Source organism: Anser brachyrhynchus (assembly GCF_964034855.1).
Source record: "Anser brachyrhynchus genome assembly, chromosome: 6".
Taxonomy (NCBI): Eukaryota; Metazoa; Chordata; class Aves; order Anseriformes; family Anatidae; genus Anser; species Anser brachyrhynchus.
The window spans coordinates 23950222-23970668 of NC_137700.1; the positions used below are offsets into that span (position 1 = coordinate 23950222).

A 20447-nucleotide genomic window follows, 5' to 3' on the forward strand; every position below is an offset into this window, starting at 1 on the left:
GTGTTTGAAATGGACCTTTCAATTTTAGAAAAAAAAATAATATGAGTTCTAATCAAGTTCTTCTTCCCTTCTGTAGAAGATGTTGGTGTATGCATTTGAAATGGTAGTTGAGCTCTGTGCCAGACACTGTGAACCTGTGAGCAGATGTTATCTAGTGAGGTTCTGAATTAATTGGACACCAGCTCTCTGAAAGACCTGTATGCTACAGGGCTGTTTTCTCAAATGTAATTAAGTGCTAAATGCAGATGGGAATAGGGCAGAAGAGAAGGCTAGGGTCGCAATGAAAAAAGTGGTTTCACTGTTTTGTGGCAAACTATGTGCTAAAATTGTCCCAACAAAAATTTGTCCCTTTGTACCTTGCTCTAAAAGTTATCTGGACTGTTGCTGAGAACAGAGGAATTGTTGCTGTCCAGGCTTTGCTAACTTTCCCAGTTGCATTTCTGACAGGAGGAGCCGAGGAAGGAACAGCTGCAATTGTCCCATGCTGCAGAAGGATTCCCTCCCACAGGAGAAGTCCCCCGCTGAGTGGATTCAGTAGCATTTAAGCCTGCTTAGTGTCAGACATATGGCAGCTGTAACAGCTTCAGAATTGGGTCTTTCAAAGATAACCCTTGGTGCAGAACAGCTGATTTCTGAGAAGTGGTGTCAGAATACCTTTTTTGATGTTTGCCTTTCACGGATTTCAGTGTATAGTCCTGTGCAGCCCATTAGGCACTACATAAGTGGCTTGCAGTTGTCTATAATTAGCACAGTTAATCTGTAACCATGAGGTTTCAGGGCCTTGTAAGTAGTACCATCTCTGACAGTAATGCTCTGCTGTCCCCAGAAAGGATTCGTCCTTCTGGGTAGAGCACTATATGAAATTATATCCTCTTTCTCAAACTGTATTTCTAACTGTAAAGTCTCTTTCCATAGCTTAATGTACTGCCTTTGCTTTCTCATATCTTATGTGGATATCTTATTCCTAATGGTGATGTAGGTAGCTAACCATGCCTACTACATGGGTATTTCACCTTGGTCTCTCCTTCCATCAGTCCCGGTGATCTCTTCTTTATTAAAAATAAATCGTATTGACTAGGTCTGTTTCACAAAGCATTAGAGAGATTACTGGCAGAAATGAAATGCAGAGGCAGTTGCTGTTTCTTCGAGAGGCCATGCTGGCTTGTTAGATATGAGAAGCCCCCGGCAGTACCCTGTCATCCTTGCTCTTTGGGTACAGGTCTTTGGGATTAGAAATGCTTAGCAGTGGCTTGATTTTAGGATAAGTGTAACTATAATGAAAATAGAAGGTTTATCCATAGTGCAAAACTTTTGAACAAATCCACAGATTCTAGGAGACTGGTCAGAACAACCGAAATGGTGTGTTCTAAGTGCTGTAATTTTACTGTGGGTTTTGAACATCTAACATTTTACTGAGTCCTTGAATAACAGGTCATGTGGATAAGAATTTTATCAACAAATTTCTGTTCCTTTTAATAAAATAAAACACTGTGGCATCCGTCCCAGCCAGAATTGCAGTAGTTGCCTTCCCTGCTGGAGGTCATCTTGTTCCATGAACAGAATATTTACTTAAGCATAGAAAATTCCTTCATGTTCCCTGATAGTTTGCCTGGAAAATAGCAGTAAAATCACAGTGCAAGCCACGTAATTACTGTGGTAGTAAACAGCAATACGATGCCCACACATTTCCTAGTATTTAATTCCTGTAAGCTTCTGATATGAAGCACTTTGTAAAGCTGATCAACACATGCTAGATGAGAGGCTTCCAAACAGACTTTCGCTGTGACAGCACACGTAGCTATGGAAAGTCCATGGTGGATGGAGTCCTGGAGGCTGCGCTAGGAGTTACTTGGATCTGTGCTGGCCTTGCACAGTGTTCCTGGTAGCTTCATCTGAGAGATGCTGTGCTAGGCCCGGCCCAGCGTGAAGGTCTGCAGGACAGTAAGTGTCATCCCACCTTTTGTCCTATGAACTGCAAGGGAAATGAGCATGGCGCAAAGGGACTTGCCTAAAGCCAGACTGCAAGTCTGTGACAACAATAAGCTAAGGTACATGGTGGTGGGAGGACCGCAGTGAGTCACCTCTCCTCCTAGTTTATCTCTGAGATCCTTCGTTACTGGGGGGGGTGAGGGAGCAGGTGGGGTTGCTACAGATCATTGACTGCCCCATTACCCAAACCAGTCAGCTTAAACACAGTGAGGGGATGTTTGGCTGATACAGCCACAGAAGCGCATAGCAACAGCATGGCCAAGCTCCCAGCACAGCCTGCTTGAAAGAAAGGCAGGTATTAGTGCTGAACGTTTTATTTGGGCTGTATCTGTGCTAGCAAAATAGAAAGCCGTGTTCCTCTTTTTGAATAGCCTAACTAGGACTCCAGGTGTTCTTATCATCATGGTATCTAGCCTTATTTTGATAGCAGTGTTGCTTAGGGCAACACAGGAAAGATTGCCGGTGGTTTGAACTCTTATCACTGTTCAGCAGACCCAGGGTCATCTCTGTTGGGGAAAGCCATTCTCTGCAGCCTCCTGGGGCATTCTGCAAGAGGAAGAGATTTGGTTTCTGGAACTCCCATAAAAGAAACTTTGCTAGCATTGACGAAGAGGTGTCAGACATCTCACCCTGTGGTGATTTTCTGTGTTGAAAGCCTCGGATGATTTTAAGCTGAGACTGGATATGCTCGTTGGCAAAATTATAGAAGGTGTAGTGGGAAACTTCATGCCATCTATGCGACTCAGCAGTAACGACAGTCAGAGCTTATGTGGGGACAGATACCCAGAGGCTCTATAAACAGCACAGCTTTACATGGGCTGGAGCTGACTTACGCTCTCTGAAGATTTGGTTCCTTTTCTCTGGAAGACTGGGCTACGAAGTTTCTGACTAAGAGAAATGTGCTGCCTGTGGCAGCTGTGTTAGCTGGAGCACTAACTCATGCTAAGCAGTCACCTAGTAGCCCCTTGCGTAGGTGCAAGACACATTCACAAGGGGTAAACCCTGGCTTTGACAGACCAGTACTGACCAGTTCGATGCGTTCTAACCTTCATCTCTCTCCACAGCTGATGCTGCAGCACTAGCATCACTTCAGCGATGCACTGACGTGTGAGTCAAGTTTCTTTCCTCTGCCAGTTCTGAAATATCATGCCAGTGTTCGTTCAAATACTGCTGCTCTCATTCAGCTTGTGAAATTCACGGAAAATTTTAACAAATGCAAGCTTGCAAAATGCTTGCTTTTTTTTTTTTTTTTCCTCTCCATAAGCAGCAGTTGGAGAGCAAGGTTTCTTGCTAGGTTCTGTACTAAGTATGGCTCACCACAAAGCAAACAGATTTGTGCTCGATCTGCTCTTTGTGGCAATTATTTTAGGAGGCTTGTTCTTGCCATGAGAAGCCATGTTTGAGATATGACAGCTAACACAGTTTTTAATCTGTAAAGTCTGGTCTTTAGGTGGTGTTTGGAATACAAAAGCATGTGTGTAACAAACCTCTTCCCCTGAAACAAGATTTTATTTTAGATATTTATCTTTCCCATTCCCATTTTATTTGAAAGACTTGTAGTCTTTATATAGGAATTACCTGAGTGAAAACAAGGTGTGCATCTAGGAGATAGGCATGTGTGGCAATAGGCTGGGGGATTTTGCCTTTGATATTTGACTTCAAAATTAATTTTAAACCTGAGATGATGAAAATAGGCTAGCGCTGGAGCTTTCTAGCTTCTCAGCACTGGCTGAGAAATGGTACTATGAGACATGTGCTCTGCTTTCTTATCAAATGGCATTTCTGGGGAAGCTTCAATATTCCCCTTAAGCTGCAGCTTTGTGTGATGTGACCTGAAGGCTGTGACAGGGCGACCCTGCACTCTGGCACCACCAGCTAGGGCTCTTATTGCTGCCTTCAGCAGAGTTGCTACTGAACAGAAATTATTTCCTGAAGAACATTTTAGCACCTACCTTGAAACAGAAGAATCTGTGAGCAGAACAGTGCATGAGATCTGCCTCAATTCACAGAAGGGTGAGGGGAAGGAAAAAAGAAGTGTCTGCCCCAGCATTACAAAGGAGGGGTAAATCTTACCAGCATGATGCAGAGGGGGAAGTTGAGTCAGGGAAGGGCCTTTTCTGTTGTCACCCAAAAGGCGGTGGCAGATCAGTTTCATTTCCCTGTTCCATGTTACCTGTGCTGAACCCATCCTTGGTTTGCTTTAAATCTCTCTAGTTACAAAACCAGGCAGGCCAAAATGTAGTTGAGATCCAGCTAACTCATCCCCCTTTGTCAGGGACACTAAATAAATTGAGAAAAAATGCTGAAGGTGACTTCACTGATGTTGGGGTGGAAGAGAGGGGCAGGGGGAGAAAGCTAACATTTGGACAAATCCTCATCCCTGATATTTTAAAATTAGAACACATATAATTTAACTATTTTCAAAAATTCTGCACACTGCAGACACTCAACATTTGTGAGGAAAGGCATACAAGTCCAAGAAAATTCAAACTGGGCACCTGCAATCAGCAATCATTTAATCTTTACTCCTTGCATTTGCTGCTCTTCTTTTTCTTTTATTACTTCTCCTTCCCCAGCACAGCTCTGTTTTTAATTTCCATGCTAGTGCATTCCTAATGTCATGTAAATAATGCTACGGGACATGTTTCTACCTCACCACATTTAATTTATTTGACAATTATGACACCAAGATACGTGATTTGTGCATTCAGAGTGTCAGTTTTAAATAAACATTTCTCATTTTAATACTTCAGAGAAGGCTGTGAGTGTTACAACAACTCACTCACCAACACTGATTTTTGGAAACTACAGCCATCAAATTATCCCAGTACACAGTCGTAGAAAAAGAGCCCACTATGTGCAATGATTTTTGCAAAATAAAACTATGAGCACATGTGGTTACAGTTTATGCTTTGCCTGTGTTTGCTGAGCTCTAGCTCGGGCTCACCAGAGCCTGCACAGTTTGAGGTTTGGGATCAGAGGTCAGGAAATACTTGTAGCACTGCTGCTTGCTGACTGGCCTTGGACAAGTTTCATCTGTCTCTTCAAGGGCTTCCTCATTTGTCAAGAATAGTTAATAGAATCTTAGATTACCTGGGATTTCATGATTATGTGGAGATATTTGGAACACTGCAGTGACCTTGAGTTTTGAGGTGCAGAGCTAAGTACCCCTGTGTTTGTATTTGGATAACAGGGATCTACAGCACTGACAACTTCTGAAAGAGAAAGATCTGATAACAGAACACAAAGAGAAGCCTACGTGTGACAGATCACTCGCACCTTGTGTGCTTGACCCTGCACCATGTGGAACCTATTACCCTCTCCTTCTAAAGCAAAAAGAGCTCTCTGATGATGTTAAAAAAAAAAAAAAAGGAAAAGAGAAAAGCAACCCCTCTGTGCCCGAGTGCTTCATGGATGCCTGGACGCAACAGGAAGAGAATGTAGAAAATGTTTGTCAGAAATGTGAATGCATCCAGATTGCACAGATCTCATTTTTACAGGAATGGCAATCACACAGAACAGAGCGCAAGAGTATTTCCTTTAGGAGAGTCTGCAGGTAGATACAGAATAGTTTCTGTCAGAATAAAGGAAGTGCTGTTACAGAGAGAAGCTCTGTGAAAGAGCTGGTATAAGGAAACCAGTCAGTGGAGGAAAGCAGACATACCTTTTGGGACAAAAGGAAATCAGAAAAAAAAGAAAGGGGAAAGAAAACAGATGGAACATGGCATTTATATAAAAGCAATTAAGACGCTATCAGTTACTTGGCAACTATATTGCTGTTTCTACTACAGGAAGGAAAAAGTGAGCACTCACTGTTAGAGCTTTTCCCTTGGGATTCTTGAGGTTGTTATTACTTAAGTTCATGAACACCATGTGAGTTAGCAAAGGGGGCAGGGAAAATAGATGGACTTGGACTTTCAGGCTCCCAGGACCTGCAAAATCTCCCCTCACTGAAACAGAAGGGAGCAAATAATGTACGTTCCCCCAGGTCCAAAGAGTCTTTGGTTGTTCTGATTACCACACAAGTGCTGACTACACAGGGTTTCAACAGAACCTCAGTCTTCCCTTACTTCAGTCCCAATAAAGTCCCTTAATAAATGTTTCTCTTTTAGCAGAATATCAAGTAGTAATAAAGAAAAAAAAAAAAGAAAAAAAAAGTAATATGACACACGAAAGCATGATAGTTCTGTCAAGTAGAAATGTCAAAAGCTTCTCTTAAATGCTAGTAAAGCAAGCTTACAAAAATTCTGATCACTTTGTGGCATGAAAAAAAAACACAAAACAACACTTTGGATAAACACAACCTCCACAACTATGTCCTGGCCTTTTCATAAAGTAACAGGACTGGTTTGCCAAGACTTCTTGTTGTTTTAGATGCCTTTCGTTTCCTCTCTTTTCTCGGGTGTAGAGCAAGAAGGTGGCATTTGAGGTGTGGAAGCTTTAGGCAAGATTCAGATCAGGATTTTGTAGATCTGGCGAGCTGTGACTTTAGCTGCTTTTTGGTTCCAGGAAGAGAAAGTTGCCCTCAAATGAATCCTGGATTTTGTAGCACCTTGTAGTCTACAACTGGAAAAAGTGTTAGCCATGTCCAAACTCCCATCTGACCCAAACTCAAAATAGCTGAGGGAGGGGACATAGCAGTTAAAATTTGGATTTACTCCATGGGTACATGGATTGCGTTACCATTTCTGGCCTGGTTCCAGCTTGTGTGTGGGCCTTGTGCAGATCGATGACGTGCTCAGCAGGAGTTTGGACACACCAAACGGAGCAGGAACCTCCTTCTCCGTACAATGCGCCCTGAATGTGGGAGAGGAGTGTGTGGGTTGGCAAACCCCAAGGAGCTCCTGCCTCCTCCCACTCGTCTTCCTCCTTACAAGTGCTAAAGTCAGAGCTGGTCATTAACTAGCAATGTCAGATACCTGCTACTGGAAGAGTCCTTCTTGCCAGGTCACTTCTACCGAGGCACTCTTTCTCTTCTTTGATTTTTATTTTTTTAAGGTAACGGTGTACCGTGGATATATTTCAAGCACAGTTGGCTTGTTTGAAGTTTCTCTTTGAAGAGCAGCACGCTGCTCAAGCTGTAAAGCGTCACTTTCAGGAGTCAGATACATGCCCAGAAGCAGAATTTTTGTCTTGCAAAGAATAAGCTGGTTCTGTAGGTTAGTGTTACGCTGAAATGAGCCAGTGAGTGGCTCCTAAAGCTGTGGTGTTTTATGCTTGGATTCTTATCCTCAATACATGGCAGTAAGGATGGTGTGAAATTACTCTCCACCTGCCTAGAAATCTAAGGAAATCAGTGAATAGGATTTTGCCTCCTTTCTCTACTGATGCAGAGGGAAATTGGGTGACAGTTTGCTACATTTCCAATGATACTTGAATGGGGCTCCCCCCTCTTGATCACTCCCAGAGGCAGATGAAAGGCATGGTGTCTGTCTGGCAGGCCTTCAGTGGGCTGGGATCCAGCCTTGGAAATCTGTCCTAGAACGGTGCTTATTGGAAACGTCAGATTTTGGCTTCTTAGACAGTAGGTCCTTTGGAACAAACCTTTTCAGTGAATACATGTATTACAGAAGTAAAGTAAGTAGTCTAAACATGTCTATGTCTCAACCAGGACATTATTATTCTCTGTAGTTATATTGGTAGTGAGTTGAATGGCATAGTCAAAGGTTTGAGTCAGAGGGTCAGGAAAGGTAAATCCACTGCGAATGATGGAGTGTTTCTGCCAAAGACTTAGGAAGCAGACATTACCAGAAACTGGTCTGTTTTTTCTCAGTTGTATCAGTTACTTTAGGAAGAGATATTATCTTTGTCTACAAAACTTGCTCCAAAGGATTTTACTAGTAACATAACTACTAGCTGGGATTTGGTAAGCACTACCCATACCCAAACGTGGTATTAGTGAAAGATACTATCTGGTTAAGTACCAAGTACCAAGTATTAAATTATATTGTATCAGATTGATTTCTCATGCACCTGGTTTCTTAACAATATATTAATATACACAGCTTTCACTACTCTTCCAGTGGAAGTTTTTACAATTTTCAGAACATGGGTGTTCATTATTTCTCCAAGAAAAAGAAAAAAGACAACAACCAACACGCTTGTTAAGATAGGATAAGCCAGACATCTGAAAACAAAACAAAAATCAAATTTTACTACAAAAATATCAGTTTTGGTACATATAACAAAGCCAAAGAAGCAATTTCTTTTTCATAGCTAAAATTTCACTTACTGTTTAATGCAATTACACTCAAATTCTTGTGTCTCTGCTTTGTACCATTGATATTTATCTCCTTGTTTGACTTCTTTTTTCTGCTCAGGCACCTTTTTTTACAATGGGAGGGACTCCTTCACTGAACTTCAGCTACTCCCCAGCTGTCCTTCACAAGCCTCCTCAAGGCCTTTCTTTGCTGCACTGCCTACAAATCACTGTCACCTGGTAGTCTTGAAGCTGGAGGCCATCTGTGACCATGGTGACTGCTGATTTATGGAAGCACACCCATCTTTGTTATTCACACCACCTTCTTGTACACATTTTCCCCTTAGTCACCGTATTTCTTTCTCGTCTTGGGAACATGGAGTGCAAAGAGTCTGGGGTGGGAACTGCCTAAAGTAATGAATAAGAGGTGCAAAATAGACCAAGTAGAGAGTTGTGAAAAATATATTGAGAAATAATAATATGTTTGGAGTGCATATTTGTCAAAATAAGATTGTATCAAATATAATTACAGAGGAAGACGTATCTACTGAGGTATGTAGGCCAGAATCACTGATCAAGCCAAAGACTGGAAGGACCGTGGTGACATAACACTCACTATCGTTAAACCTAGACAAGCCTCCATCTAATTTAGTGTAGCCTTGAAGCCGTTCTGAATTTTCTTGTCTTTCATAGCTCTCAGGGTGCAGTTGTCTCCCAGGGCTCACCAGAGCTTTGACACTTTTGGGACATGCATGTAAGCCCCCAGCGCTGGTGGCTGAGAAGAGGACACAGTGTGTCAGAGATTCTTCTGGTAGATTTGTCCTGTGTCTCCTCTGTCCTGGAGAATTCTCAAGGGACAAGTTAGAAGAGCTTTATGGCTGCCATGCCTCTCTGGAAAGAGGCCAAACATTTACCTTTTTATAGAACTATATTAAGGCAATCTAGGAATGTATGTAAGTGGGAAGCACTTGAATCTATGTAAAGAAAACTTGTTATATTCATCAGAAGATAAATAATATGGGAGAACCTGTATCTAGCAGGTATAAAATCAACTCATGGTAGTTCAAACATTTCAGAGAAACATGCTATATTCAACAACAGGGGCCCAATCCTGCTACTGCTGAAGCAGTAGATGCTGATTAGTAGATGGACATAGTCAGGACAGAATTCCTGAGCTGCTAGCTGAGGATTATTTATTTTTCATAGCCTTACATGACATGTAATCTCTTCATTGCCCTTGTCCTGCCTTCTACATTTTTATATGCCATAGCATCAGTCTGAGATGATTTTGGTGGAAGATGGTTTATATATGCACAGATCTGTGGTGCAGAATCAGCTTAGCCTTTTTGATTTATTTCTCAAAGCTCTCCTGCATGGTTTCTGTCTTGATTTTCTTGTCAACATGATTTAGTGCAAGTCTCTGGGGATGCCTGGTGCATTATGTGAAACTGGTGTTATTGTTGTCCTAGCAGACTCAAGCGAAGGACTGCTTTTTGTGGAACTGTTTCATGTTACATATGCTAATAATGTCAAACTTCTGAAGGAAATTCTCCTGGAACAAACTCAAGCTGCCTTTGCAAAGCAATCTCTTTAGTCTTCCCTGTAGTCCCCTTTTTTTTCTATTCCTTGCTTCCCCTGATGAGCTGTTTTTGATTTGAGACTCTGCTGATTAATGGTTTCATCTCAGTGCTCTAATTTGAGCCTGATTTTCTAGCAAGGTGCTGAGTGCACTCTGTGAGTCAGTGGGAGTGGCTGGTATTCAGCACTTTTGCAAACCAGGAAGCTTACCTCAATGACTTAGTATGGGTTTAGGAGCTTAATTTAGGCTCCTATTTTTATAAACCAGAATCGTGACATCCAAATATACTAACTGATGTGTTCTTTGAATAATTGCAGCTAGTATTTTTTAAAAAAGATGAAGTCACTTAGCCATTTTTAATGAGATTTGGGTGTCCAGCTCCTTGAACTTTGCTGAAAATCCTGTCCTGTCCCTTTTGTTCTGCACAGCTTAGGGCCAGAAGGGATTTCTTTCCTCTGTGTATCAACTGAATATGCTGAATACGTGCTGTGTACCTCTGCTTGCCTGAAACTACCATGCCAGTGTAACTGGGACATGGTGAATGCCTTAAAATGTGGGAACAGTCAAAATGTATAGATTACTATAACTGTGATTTCAGTATGTGAGTGTGCTGAATGTGCTTGGGAATGTAGAGGGGGAACAAGAACGTAACAATAAGAGTTTCCATGTTAAACATTTCTTCAAGAGGTCCTGCAAATCTTTGGTGCCACTGGCTCTCTCTTGCTGCATAACTTGATCTGATGAACATGTCAGATCCTGAAACTTCAGCAAGCTTTTTGCAGGTGGTGGCTGAAGCGAGGTGCAAAACAAGACAGCCTTTGATAGGTATATGAATTTGTAAGTGTATGAGGAACTGCTCACATAAATTCCCGTGCTGCCACAATGATTTATTATATGTGCAAACCTCAGAACATGGAAATTGAGCTGTTGCTGTGCTGGCTAATAGCTAGACCTGGAATGAATTAATACAATGTCATAATTCACTAAAGGAGCTCTGCTCATGCCACAGAACCAGAGAGTACAGTATGAGTGTTTTATTACCCAAGCAGTGACCAGAAAGTATATAAACAAGTATGGAGTATGTACAGCTGTTCTATGCACTGTCCTGCTTAATAGTTTCTATGGCATTGTACTTCGGATTTAACTAATATGTGCAATACAGGTGGTACTTGGATGAGAGATGTCAAGTAATACTAATTCATGCTTTATAGGATAATCTCTTCAAAAATAATGTTTGAGTTTTGTTTTAAATTACCTCTCCAGAGCTCCACACTTCATATAAGTCTGTAAGTAAATACAACTATTTCCACTGCAATCCAGCTTTTGAAAGCCCTTTTTGCCCTGCTACCCAGAACATCCCACTTTTAACTCTGTCCCTCAGCCCACTCCCTTGCCATTCAGACCAGACTCACCCTGTGCCCCATCAGGAGCTACTGTCCTGCCAATGTCGGGGACACTGCTGGGTTCCAGGCTGGGGAGTCTCTTTTCTGAGGATGCCCTGTCCCACGCTTATATCTAGGCACTGTCCTCTCGAGCCATTTCAGTCGGTGTGGAAGAAGTGCTGTCACACGGAGAAGGAGGTAGTACTCAAACTAATGAAAATATCAACCCCGTGCAGCACTGTTCTCCATTAGCTGTAATTTCAGAGTGGTCTTTTACTAAAGCGTATTTCACTGGAGTGATTGCAATCCATCCTGGCTGAGAGACAGTGAATAATGTCTAAATTGAAAAGGAACAGCCTTTGCCCTTTACTGCAAAAACTGATAAATATAAATACCATTGACTACCACAACTGTTTGAATATGTCAAAGTAGACAAGAAGCTAAAAACAAACAGCTAACTGAAAATACTGGTAGAAAAAAAAAATAGAAAGTAGACGTAACTTCTGCCATTTCCTTTGACTGTTTTTTTTTTAATAATTTATTTATTTATTTTTATAATATCCTATCATCTTCCCCACCTGAAGTGATGCACATGGCCAGACGTCTCAAAACCTCTCCCAGCTGAGCATGAAGAAAGCTGCACAAGGCAGGTGAAATGCATGGAAACTCTGGAACTGGATGGCCTCATCATCCTTATCACAGCCACTAGCAGAGACAGTGAGGCTCTGTCGGCTGTGATGTGTGGAGAAGCTTGCCTGTGATATATATATTACTTATCCATGTATTATATACAGAGATTTTCAGGCAGGAAAAAAAAATCATACACAGTATTTCACACTTGGTCTGGTCAGACATAAGAAGGGAGAGAGATTTCAAGAATAGTTCCTTCTTTTTTTAGGGTGCCCAGAGACCGGCCAGCAGTACTTACTAGTCTTTGGAGTAAAAGGCACAGGGCTGAGCGCTGCCTTCCAGTTCCCATGTTTATGTGGGTGGGATGGCTGCCTTGTGGGGCTGGGCTAGGCATAGCAAGCAAATTTAGCAGCTGTGAAAACTCATCTTTTCCTCATCTACACACACACATAAACATAACACTTGGTGATACACGGCATAAGGATGTGGCAGGAGGAAGAAGACTACATTCAACAAGATGTGGACACTGCTGATCCCCAGCCTCATGTAGCATGTGTTTCTGTGCATATCTCTGTGTCCTTGCACAGGTATCTTGTGAACAATTTGTGGGTATTTTTATATGAAAAACACATTCTGAAACATTACATCACAGAGCTCTGTGGGTTAGCATAAGGGATACTATTTTTCTTAATCTCCCCGTATTTCTTTATCAAATACTGCCTTAATCTCTCTAATCTAGTAGCCCTGCTGTCAGTTTCAGAACTGCCATGAAACTGATGCTTTTATGATGACCTTTCCAGATATGATATTCTTCATTTTTATTGTATTATAACTCCTGGTCATAATAAGCTAATCTGTTTTCTAGGAGTAGACGCTATCTCTTTCTTCACTCTTACAGTTGGTGTGAACACATGATCAAACTGGAGAGGGATGCTTTGTTGTCCTCCATTCTGTGCCCCTTCCAAAGCTCTCCTGTGACTTGGGCACTTCATTTATTTCCCAGTCCCCATTAATCATTGCCATGTGTGCATCATTCTGCAGCACGAACTTTGGGCCACGCATGGCTGTTGGGCAAATGTGGCAGACAGACGTGAGTTGCTGGTCATACTTCCCAGGGTGAGCAGACCACACACAGGCACAACCTCCGGAGGCTGAGAAGTCAAAAGGAGCTGATAATATGGTACAGAGCAGCTTTTTACAGTCAGAGGGAAAGGGGGAACTCTGACTCTTAGTTTTGCACAGAAACTGATTACATGGTGATTTATTTTAAAGGGAGATCAGGTCAAATCTCTGCTGATAGTATATTCCCAGGAATCTATTTTAATGTGTAGCCAGCTTGAAGTGAACCTTATCAGTTTAAGAGGAGTTTCACAAGGCAGGGATTTGGTCTTTTGTTCTTTGAATAAAGTATGCTTCACATAGGTGATGTAAATCTATCTACACATTCTAGGTTGTGTATAAGTAATGTTTAGCTGCTTTGAGATGTTCAGTTAGTTCCAGGATCTGAGTTGCTTAGTTGTATGGTTCTTCTGGGTTTGTAATGTGCCTTGCTGCTGCAACAAAGAGGGAACAACAATAAAATAAAATAAAATAAAAACAAAATGTGGTGATGTAGCTATAAAAGAAATATATATATATATTTTCATACAGCAAATATTTAAGTAGCAGAACTTAACTGTTGATGAATGTCACAGGTCAAGATTTTAGCAAGATTCAAAGTGACACTGGGTTTTATATGCCCCTCTACTACTCTGTCTAATCACAAAAAAAAAATAGCAACAGCGACAAAAAATTGTGAAAAGTTCTGTGTTTCATGATGAAACCTGAAGTTTGTGACCATTTTAAGATGACAGCTAGTAAAGACATTAAAATATGAAGTTTTTGCTAAACCTTTTTATGTTGCCAGTGGTGGCTTGCCTGAAATCTGAGCCCTAGTATTTTCCTAGTACTGACTGTTTATTCTGCTACCACATCCCACTTACTTTTTATTTTCGTATGTCTATATTCCAGTCTAAGTGTTCCTGAAACCAAAGTAATGAATTTTAGTGGATTAAGCTTATATAAAAATATTAGAATTAATGTATCATGTGGCATGTCATCAATGCAATTCTCTATATAATTATTATTTTGAAATGTTGTCTTCTCTTTCTCTTTCCTAATAGTAATAACCCAGATTGGTGCATGTGTAAAAAGATATCATTGTGTTTCATGAATATACACAGACTTATAAACATTTAGAAAAGACAGAAAAAGGAATTTGCAGAAGCATGCAGCATAAAATGAATAAGGAAGCAATAAAGGCTTTCCCAACCATCAGTGCCTGCTTTGCATGCCCCCTCGGGGCCCCTAGGGCATTGCAAGTCAGTGTTGTCAAACTCTTCCTTGTGGAGGGGCCTTTCTCAGTGTGGCCCCAATCCAACCATATTCTGAGATGAAGGAAACTCAGGTGCAGGAATGATGTGCATAAACCCACCAGTCACCTGTTCAGCACGTAGCTCGCGTACTGTGTTGCGCCAGAGCAGCTTTGCCCAGTGCGCGCAGTTCCAGAGCACTGCCCTGCTTCGGGGCCTCATTGGGCTGATGGGATGGGTTCAGCAAAGTCACAAGGCCTCCGTCAAAGACTGAATTGCATCACCTGTTGATTTTGTTGAAGACAAAACCAACACAGTGATCTGAAAGCACAGTTCACTCCTGTTCTGCCTTCCATGTCTCTGATGTGTTCTTTTTCCTTCTTCAAGCAAAGGCAGCTGTGCTGCAGTCAGTTTTGCCATGGCACACTGGTATAGCCCTTGACTTGCTTGGCCCAGGTGAAAAAAACATGTCTTGACTGAGCGTCCCAAGACCTTTCTACACCTCAGGTACCTGGCCTGTTTGTATGGACACTGTTGTGCAGGCTGCCTTCTCTGCCCCAGCTACGCGTGAGAGCTCCAGTGCAGCCAGACATATGCAGTGTCACTCTGGTGTCTGCTTCCTCATGCTAGTAGAAGGAAAGGCAGGCCTTAAAACATGTGGAGTCACTGCAGGTGACCCCACAGCTTGGTCACTTGCAGTAATTATACCTTTGTTTTCTACAGATTTTTTTATTTTTTTCCCTTCACTGTTGATAAAAGTATGGCTAGCTTTCTGCCAGAGGTTTGGAAAACCTCTGGACTTCTCCTTTTCTACTTCTAGTCTGAGTCTTGAGACTTCTGGCAGCACAAACAGCTCAGCCTACAATCCTGCTGCTGCGACTCAAAGGTATGACAGAAAACATTTCATAGCATAGTCATTAAGTGTGTTGCTAGCATCAGGTTTCAACATGTTCAGCATATTGCTCCATCAAAAATGCTGGCATCAGTGGCAGGAGTTGTACCTTGAGGTTGAAAGATGATCTCTAGAGTAGCCATCAGTTCACCATTCTTCTTTCCAAGGCGATCTTTTTTCCATCACATTTTTTTCTGAAAATCTTTGAAGTTTCATCCCCTAACACCTGCAGCAGGGTTTGTGCCATTGACAGAAGACAATTACCATCTAGTCTAGCAACTTCTATTTACATGAAAAGTGCATTCAAATTATGTTAACATCTGATATTTTCTGCAAACCACATATGGTGTGAACTGTTTCTGATTCTACTGCAGTAGTCTCTATTGCACTTTTGTCCTCCAGACAAAGACCATTTTTACCTGGTCAGTGAAGGCTGACTCCATGGATGACTCCATGGATGTACCCAAGGCACGAAGGGATGTGTATCTTTATATTGTTTTGAAGCATTATTAAGCTGGTAATAGACTTTCTCTATTATATGCAGTTAATTTTCCTTAGCCACTGAGCACCTTTTACAGACTTAAGCTGCAATGAAATAACAGAGAAATGGATTAAATTTTCCAAGACCACATTTATTACAATCTGTTTATCATAACAGCCAACATTCAGGCAAATTAAATGTTCAGTGGAAGGCAGAGCAATTTCTTTAATCTGTGTAGCTTCAAGCATCACCAGAAGACAATGTTCACAAAGGATAATGATTTTTACATAATGCATTGTGTGCCTTGGGCATGAGAATATACATATGTACCTACGTACTTGCATAGGTTTTCGCATAAGAATGTATCTTGCAGGCTTATATTTTTCCATACCTTAGATTGTGGCTGTGCCTGACTATCAAAATTGCTAGTGACTGTGTCCTTATAGCAATCACAATAAAGCTCTCATAAATAAAAATAAATAAAGAAAGAAAAAACAACGGTACGCTCTCTGGACACAGTGCTATAAACTGACATGTGGCTATGTACTTAAAATGGTTGCCACAGCCAGTATGGCATGAGTGGTCCTGATGCCATATCTGCATATATTTATTAAGTTAAGCTATATGACTGATGGTTTTAATGTTTGTTGCATTTGCATATAATGCATATCTGCATAATATGCAGAGGACAAAAATCTGTCCCCAAGCTTCTGGGCAATAATGGCAATCAGACTGCCTTGGCACTTGAGATTCATCATTGTAGTCCAGCATCTAAATCAGCACCCCCAGGCTTTGCCCAGCAGTCCCCAATGTTGTTATCCTGCAGACACTTATGGAGTACGTGTGCTAAAAGTTACTTGGTGTGTTTGCCTTTGTCTGTCCCATCGGGGTCAGTCAAGCAAGGGGCCAGCTGAATAAGGAGAATATTTGTTTGATAGGAATGGTCTTGCAACAGTCTGAGCAGAAAGGCAATAATCCAAACACACCACTGAAATACTCCAGTAGTAACAATACCTGTCACTGTTTAACCCAGTGTGGTTTCATATCCATAATCCTTAGGTGGAAGCTCTATATTTCCCTCCTTCCACTGCATTATGTTACCTGCTTTTAAAAAAAAAATAGAGTTTTGTTTATCATAGATAAGGTTTGTCTTGATAACAGCTCTTAGACAAAAGCTTTCATACAGATAGGCTTGCAACTAATGGAAGTGCTGGGACTGTGAAATAAAACTGAGATTATACTAATGGCTTGCAGATAATGATGGAAATTTTGAGGGTAATTCAGAGGTATGAAAGAACAGATTTCTGTTCTGGAATACAAAAGCTGTCTCAATTTGAGTTAACAGAAAGGATCATGCCTTGCAGGCAGTGTCCAGTGAAGAAGGATTTGTGCACAGGACCTTAGGCTGGGACTCAGAACAGCAGGGTTTCTGTCCCAGATCCCTGGCTTGATTTTTGACTGTGTGCCAGTCGTTTAATTTTCTGCGTCTCAGAAATAATGAGCTTTGCTTTCTGTCTGAAACTGCTTGAAAGCTACAGAGGAAAGGTGACTCCCAGCTTCGTCATTAAGGGTATCCCAAATTAAATAGCAGAAGTATTTCTATATGCTTATAAGATGCATGTCATAAAGATGAGGCTCTTTGATCCTTTGTGTGTACAGTATAAACCACTGACGCTCCCAGAGTGGAGAGGTTTATTCAGTAAACCAGTGACAGTGAAAGCCCAGTGACTCAGGGTATGTCTTTAAGTAATTCTCCATAATTTGTATATGTTTATTTCAAACAAATGCTAGCACAATGACATGAAATTATCTAAATATTTCAGAGCATTAGGGATTCTGTATACAGAGTGTACTTCTTTCTCTGTATATAGAGTGTACTTCTCACTCATCGGTTTTAAGCCTGAGATGGAGACAGACATAAACTGTGTAGCAGAACACAAACGTGAGGACTCAGAGTTTTGCTTGACTGCTTGTGAGAACCTAAAACATTGCTGCCCCCAGTTTTCCTTTTTGCCCCTCAGTCAGAATTAACCGCCCTATAAAGGGGCAGCAGAGCAGGATGTGGGCTCTGTATGCGTGAGGTGTACCTCACGTACTCCGGTCACTCCTAGGACTCCAGTACTGGAATCCCAGCTCAAGCTCCTTGGTCAGTCAGCTGCTAGGTGGCAGGCCCATGCCTGAGGCTTGTGGATAACACTTAATTTACCTCAGAGGGATGGTGACTACTTGGAAGAGATGATTCGTAGAATGTATATAACAGATAGATTTAGGAATTAAAAGAGAAAATGGATGAGTCAACAAGGCATTAAGGCATTAATCAGCTGTGAAGGATACAAAGGCCTGGCACCGAACCAGGTGCTGGAAGTGGGCTCCCCATGACGGGCTGGGGCTCAGCAGGCATTAGCAGCCCAGTGCCAGGGAGGTTTGTCGAAGGACAAGGAGCTGGAGTTACTCCTTCACCCTGGCCCTGGCATTGTACAGGTTTCATGCTAAATGTCCACTCATCAGGATAAGAGGCTGCCCAGGTAGGAAAAGGACTATTTTGGGAGGCTGGGAGAGGAGAAGGGCTCTGCAGCTGGAAACAAGTCTCCCAGAGCATGTTTTGAGCTGGGCTTTTGAGTGAGGCTTTGCAGGTAGTGACTCTTTTTAGCCTAAGTTGTAAGGAGGTGAGAGGGAGCACTCACACCATATTACTTCATTCTTTGATGGAAAAGAAATTTGAAAAAAAAAAATCTGCCTGTCTAATGGCAGGGCTGTGAAAATTACTTTGCTGATGACCCCAAAACGCCTTTAGAGCCTTTAATGGAAAGCAGGAAGGCATTATGATGATGATTATTATTATTGCTTCAAATTCTGAGAGATAAGTTTACCATTATTTATTATGATTCTTTATGCAAGATAGATCTGAACTTATATGTAATATTATATACAAGCTTAAATTTCCATGATTAAGGAGTGATGAAGGAATCTGTTTTTTTGTTTTGTTTTGTTTTGTTTTTTGTTTTTCTAACACTATTTTTTCTTAACCTTAGCTTTATTTCAGGTTTTCCAGTCTGTATACTGTTGCTATGCTCAATTCCTTCACACTGCAAATGTTTTAGGTTTGCTGTGAATGGAGAAAGTTTCCCTCATTGCTGACAGAAATACAGTGAGAAAACAAATTAACTCCTGGCAGAGACTACTTTGCTACTCTCCCAAACTGCGTTTAAGACTTGAGTTTTCAAGTGGCAGTAGTGAGGAGTAAGCCTGGCAGTCAGTGCTGCTGAGTGAGGATCAACAGGTTGGGGCTCTGGGGATGGGCCTTGGTCTAAAATATCACAAGCTTGGGCTCTCTTGCCTTATTCATTTCCAAAGACATTTAGATTCAGCACATCTCTTGGGTTGTTTCTGTTCTTACATTTGGGTTAAGAACAGGTGTAAAGAAATGCAAAAATGCAGAAATCCTAAAGGAAATAACAGATCTTTTCCAGATCTGTTCAGTTTAATTTGCATTTATAATGAAAAATTAGGCTGCAGAATCTGGATTGGTATTTTATCCAAAGCAAACAGCCTTAAATGGTTCTGAATGAAGGATAAAATCTATCATCACCTGTACTTTTGCTCATCAATTTGTCCATGCCAACAACTGAATCTGTCTCTAAACCTATGTTCTTTCAACAATTTCACTTTTCAAATCTGCCCTAAAAAACACAGCTCAGCTTCTTTTATTTAATTATTTATTCACTCTCTTTCCCAGGTTGGATGGAGCAAGGAGGGGCAGAAGAGGCCTCCCAGTTCTTCCTCAAGTGGAAGGGAAGAAATTGTCCTGAGTCACAGACTATTCCTGTTCTTTTAAGGTAGGAATAATACGAAATCTTGAAAAGGAAGATCACAGGAAACACAGCCAATCTGAGGAAGTTATTTTCACAGGTAGTCATGGACATTGCACAGTCTTATTGATTGTTTTGCAGTTTCCTCACTATTGACTTCTGAGATCTGGCACACTTGATGTATTGCCCAGCTTTAGTCTCTAGCTAGAAAAATTATGTTGCTACCTTTGTGGGGGGGGGGGGAGGAAGTCTTCTAACTGGTGAATGTATTTGTTCCCTAGTTTAGATCTTATCATTCTTGAGGACTGGATTTCCCTATGGATTTTGAACAGAGATGAGAACATATCAGTTAAAATATCAGTTAAAGAAAAATATGTTTAGATTTCCTCAAACCAAGTCCTGAAATGCACTTGGGCTTTCTTTGTGCTCTTTTAATGCTATTTATTGTTAGCTGCTCGCAAACATTCTGGTCTGTTGTCAGAACTATTCTTCACAACAAGCTGAAGTAACCATTATAATGCATTTATGGAAAGCACTTCAGGTTCATAAACGATTACCATTTATATGGAAAACCTTATTCTAAGCTTTATCTATATCTTATCAGGGAATACAACATTACCTGTTAAAATAACGAGCTGTGTTAAACTAACAAAGATGGCTTTGTATTTTGTGTGTGTACATGTGTATATATATTCATATATACAAATGGCCCTGCACAGCCTGCCAGAGAAGAATCATTTGTTGAAATGGTTTAATGATTAATTATGCCAGGCAGAAACATGCGCCCACACACCCTGTCACAACTGCACAGCAAGACACTGCCTTTGAGGAAGCATGGATTTCTTGAACATGTGGTCTGCAATCAACTCAGCTGAATACAAACTTTCCTGAATTTCTGCATTAGAGACAGGGAACATCTCTGTGGAAACTGGTATGCGTGGCAGCCCTTGTTCGAAATGAAGGGGCAATGCCACAGGGGGGAGAAGTGTTTTGTACAAGGCTGCACACAGAAGTGGTGGCAAAGCTAGAAACAGAGCAAGGTCTCTGAACACATAAGTCTGTATGTCATCCTCCATATCACCCTGTCTACCAGGCAGAGAAAGGAGTAGGCTGTGATGGTGGAAGCCAGTGCAGG

The 20447-nt window shown here is 41.4% G+C and overlaps 1 protein-coding gene across 3 annotated transcripts in view; it reads left to right on the forward strand.

Annotated features, from left to right (window-relative positions):
* Positions 1–20447, forward strand: part of LOC308197544 (uncharacterized protein) — a 109618-nt gene that overhangs the window by 40130 nt on the left and 49041 nt on the right. For all 3 annotated transcript variants that reach the window (XR_013953064.1, XM_080598183.1, XM_080598184.1), the window contains one exon: positions 19240–19339. Coding sequence is in view for 2 of the 3 variants with exons in the window: in XM_080598183.1 (XP_080454309.1) it covers positions 19240–19339 (100 nt within the window). In the remaining variant the exon portion in view is untranslated. The remainder of the gene's footprint in view (positions 1–19239; positions 19340–20447) is intronic.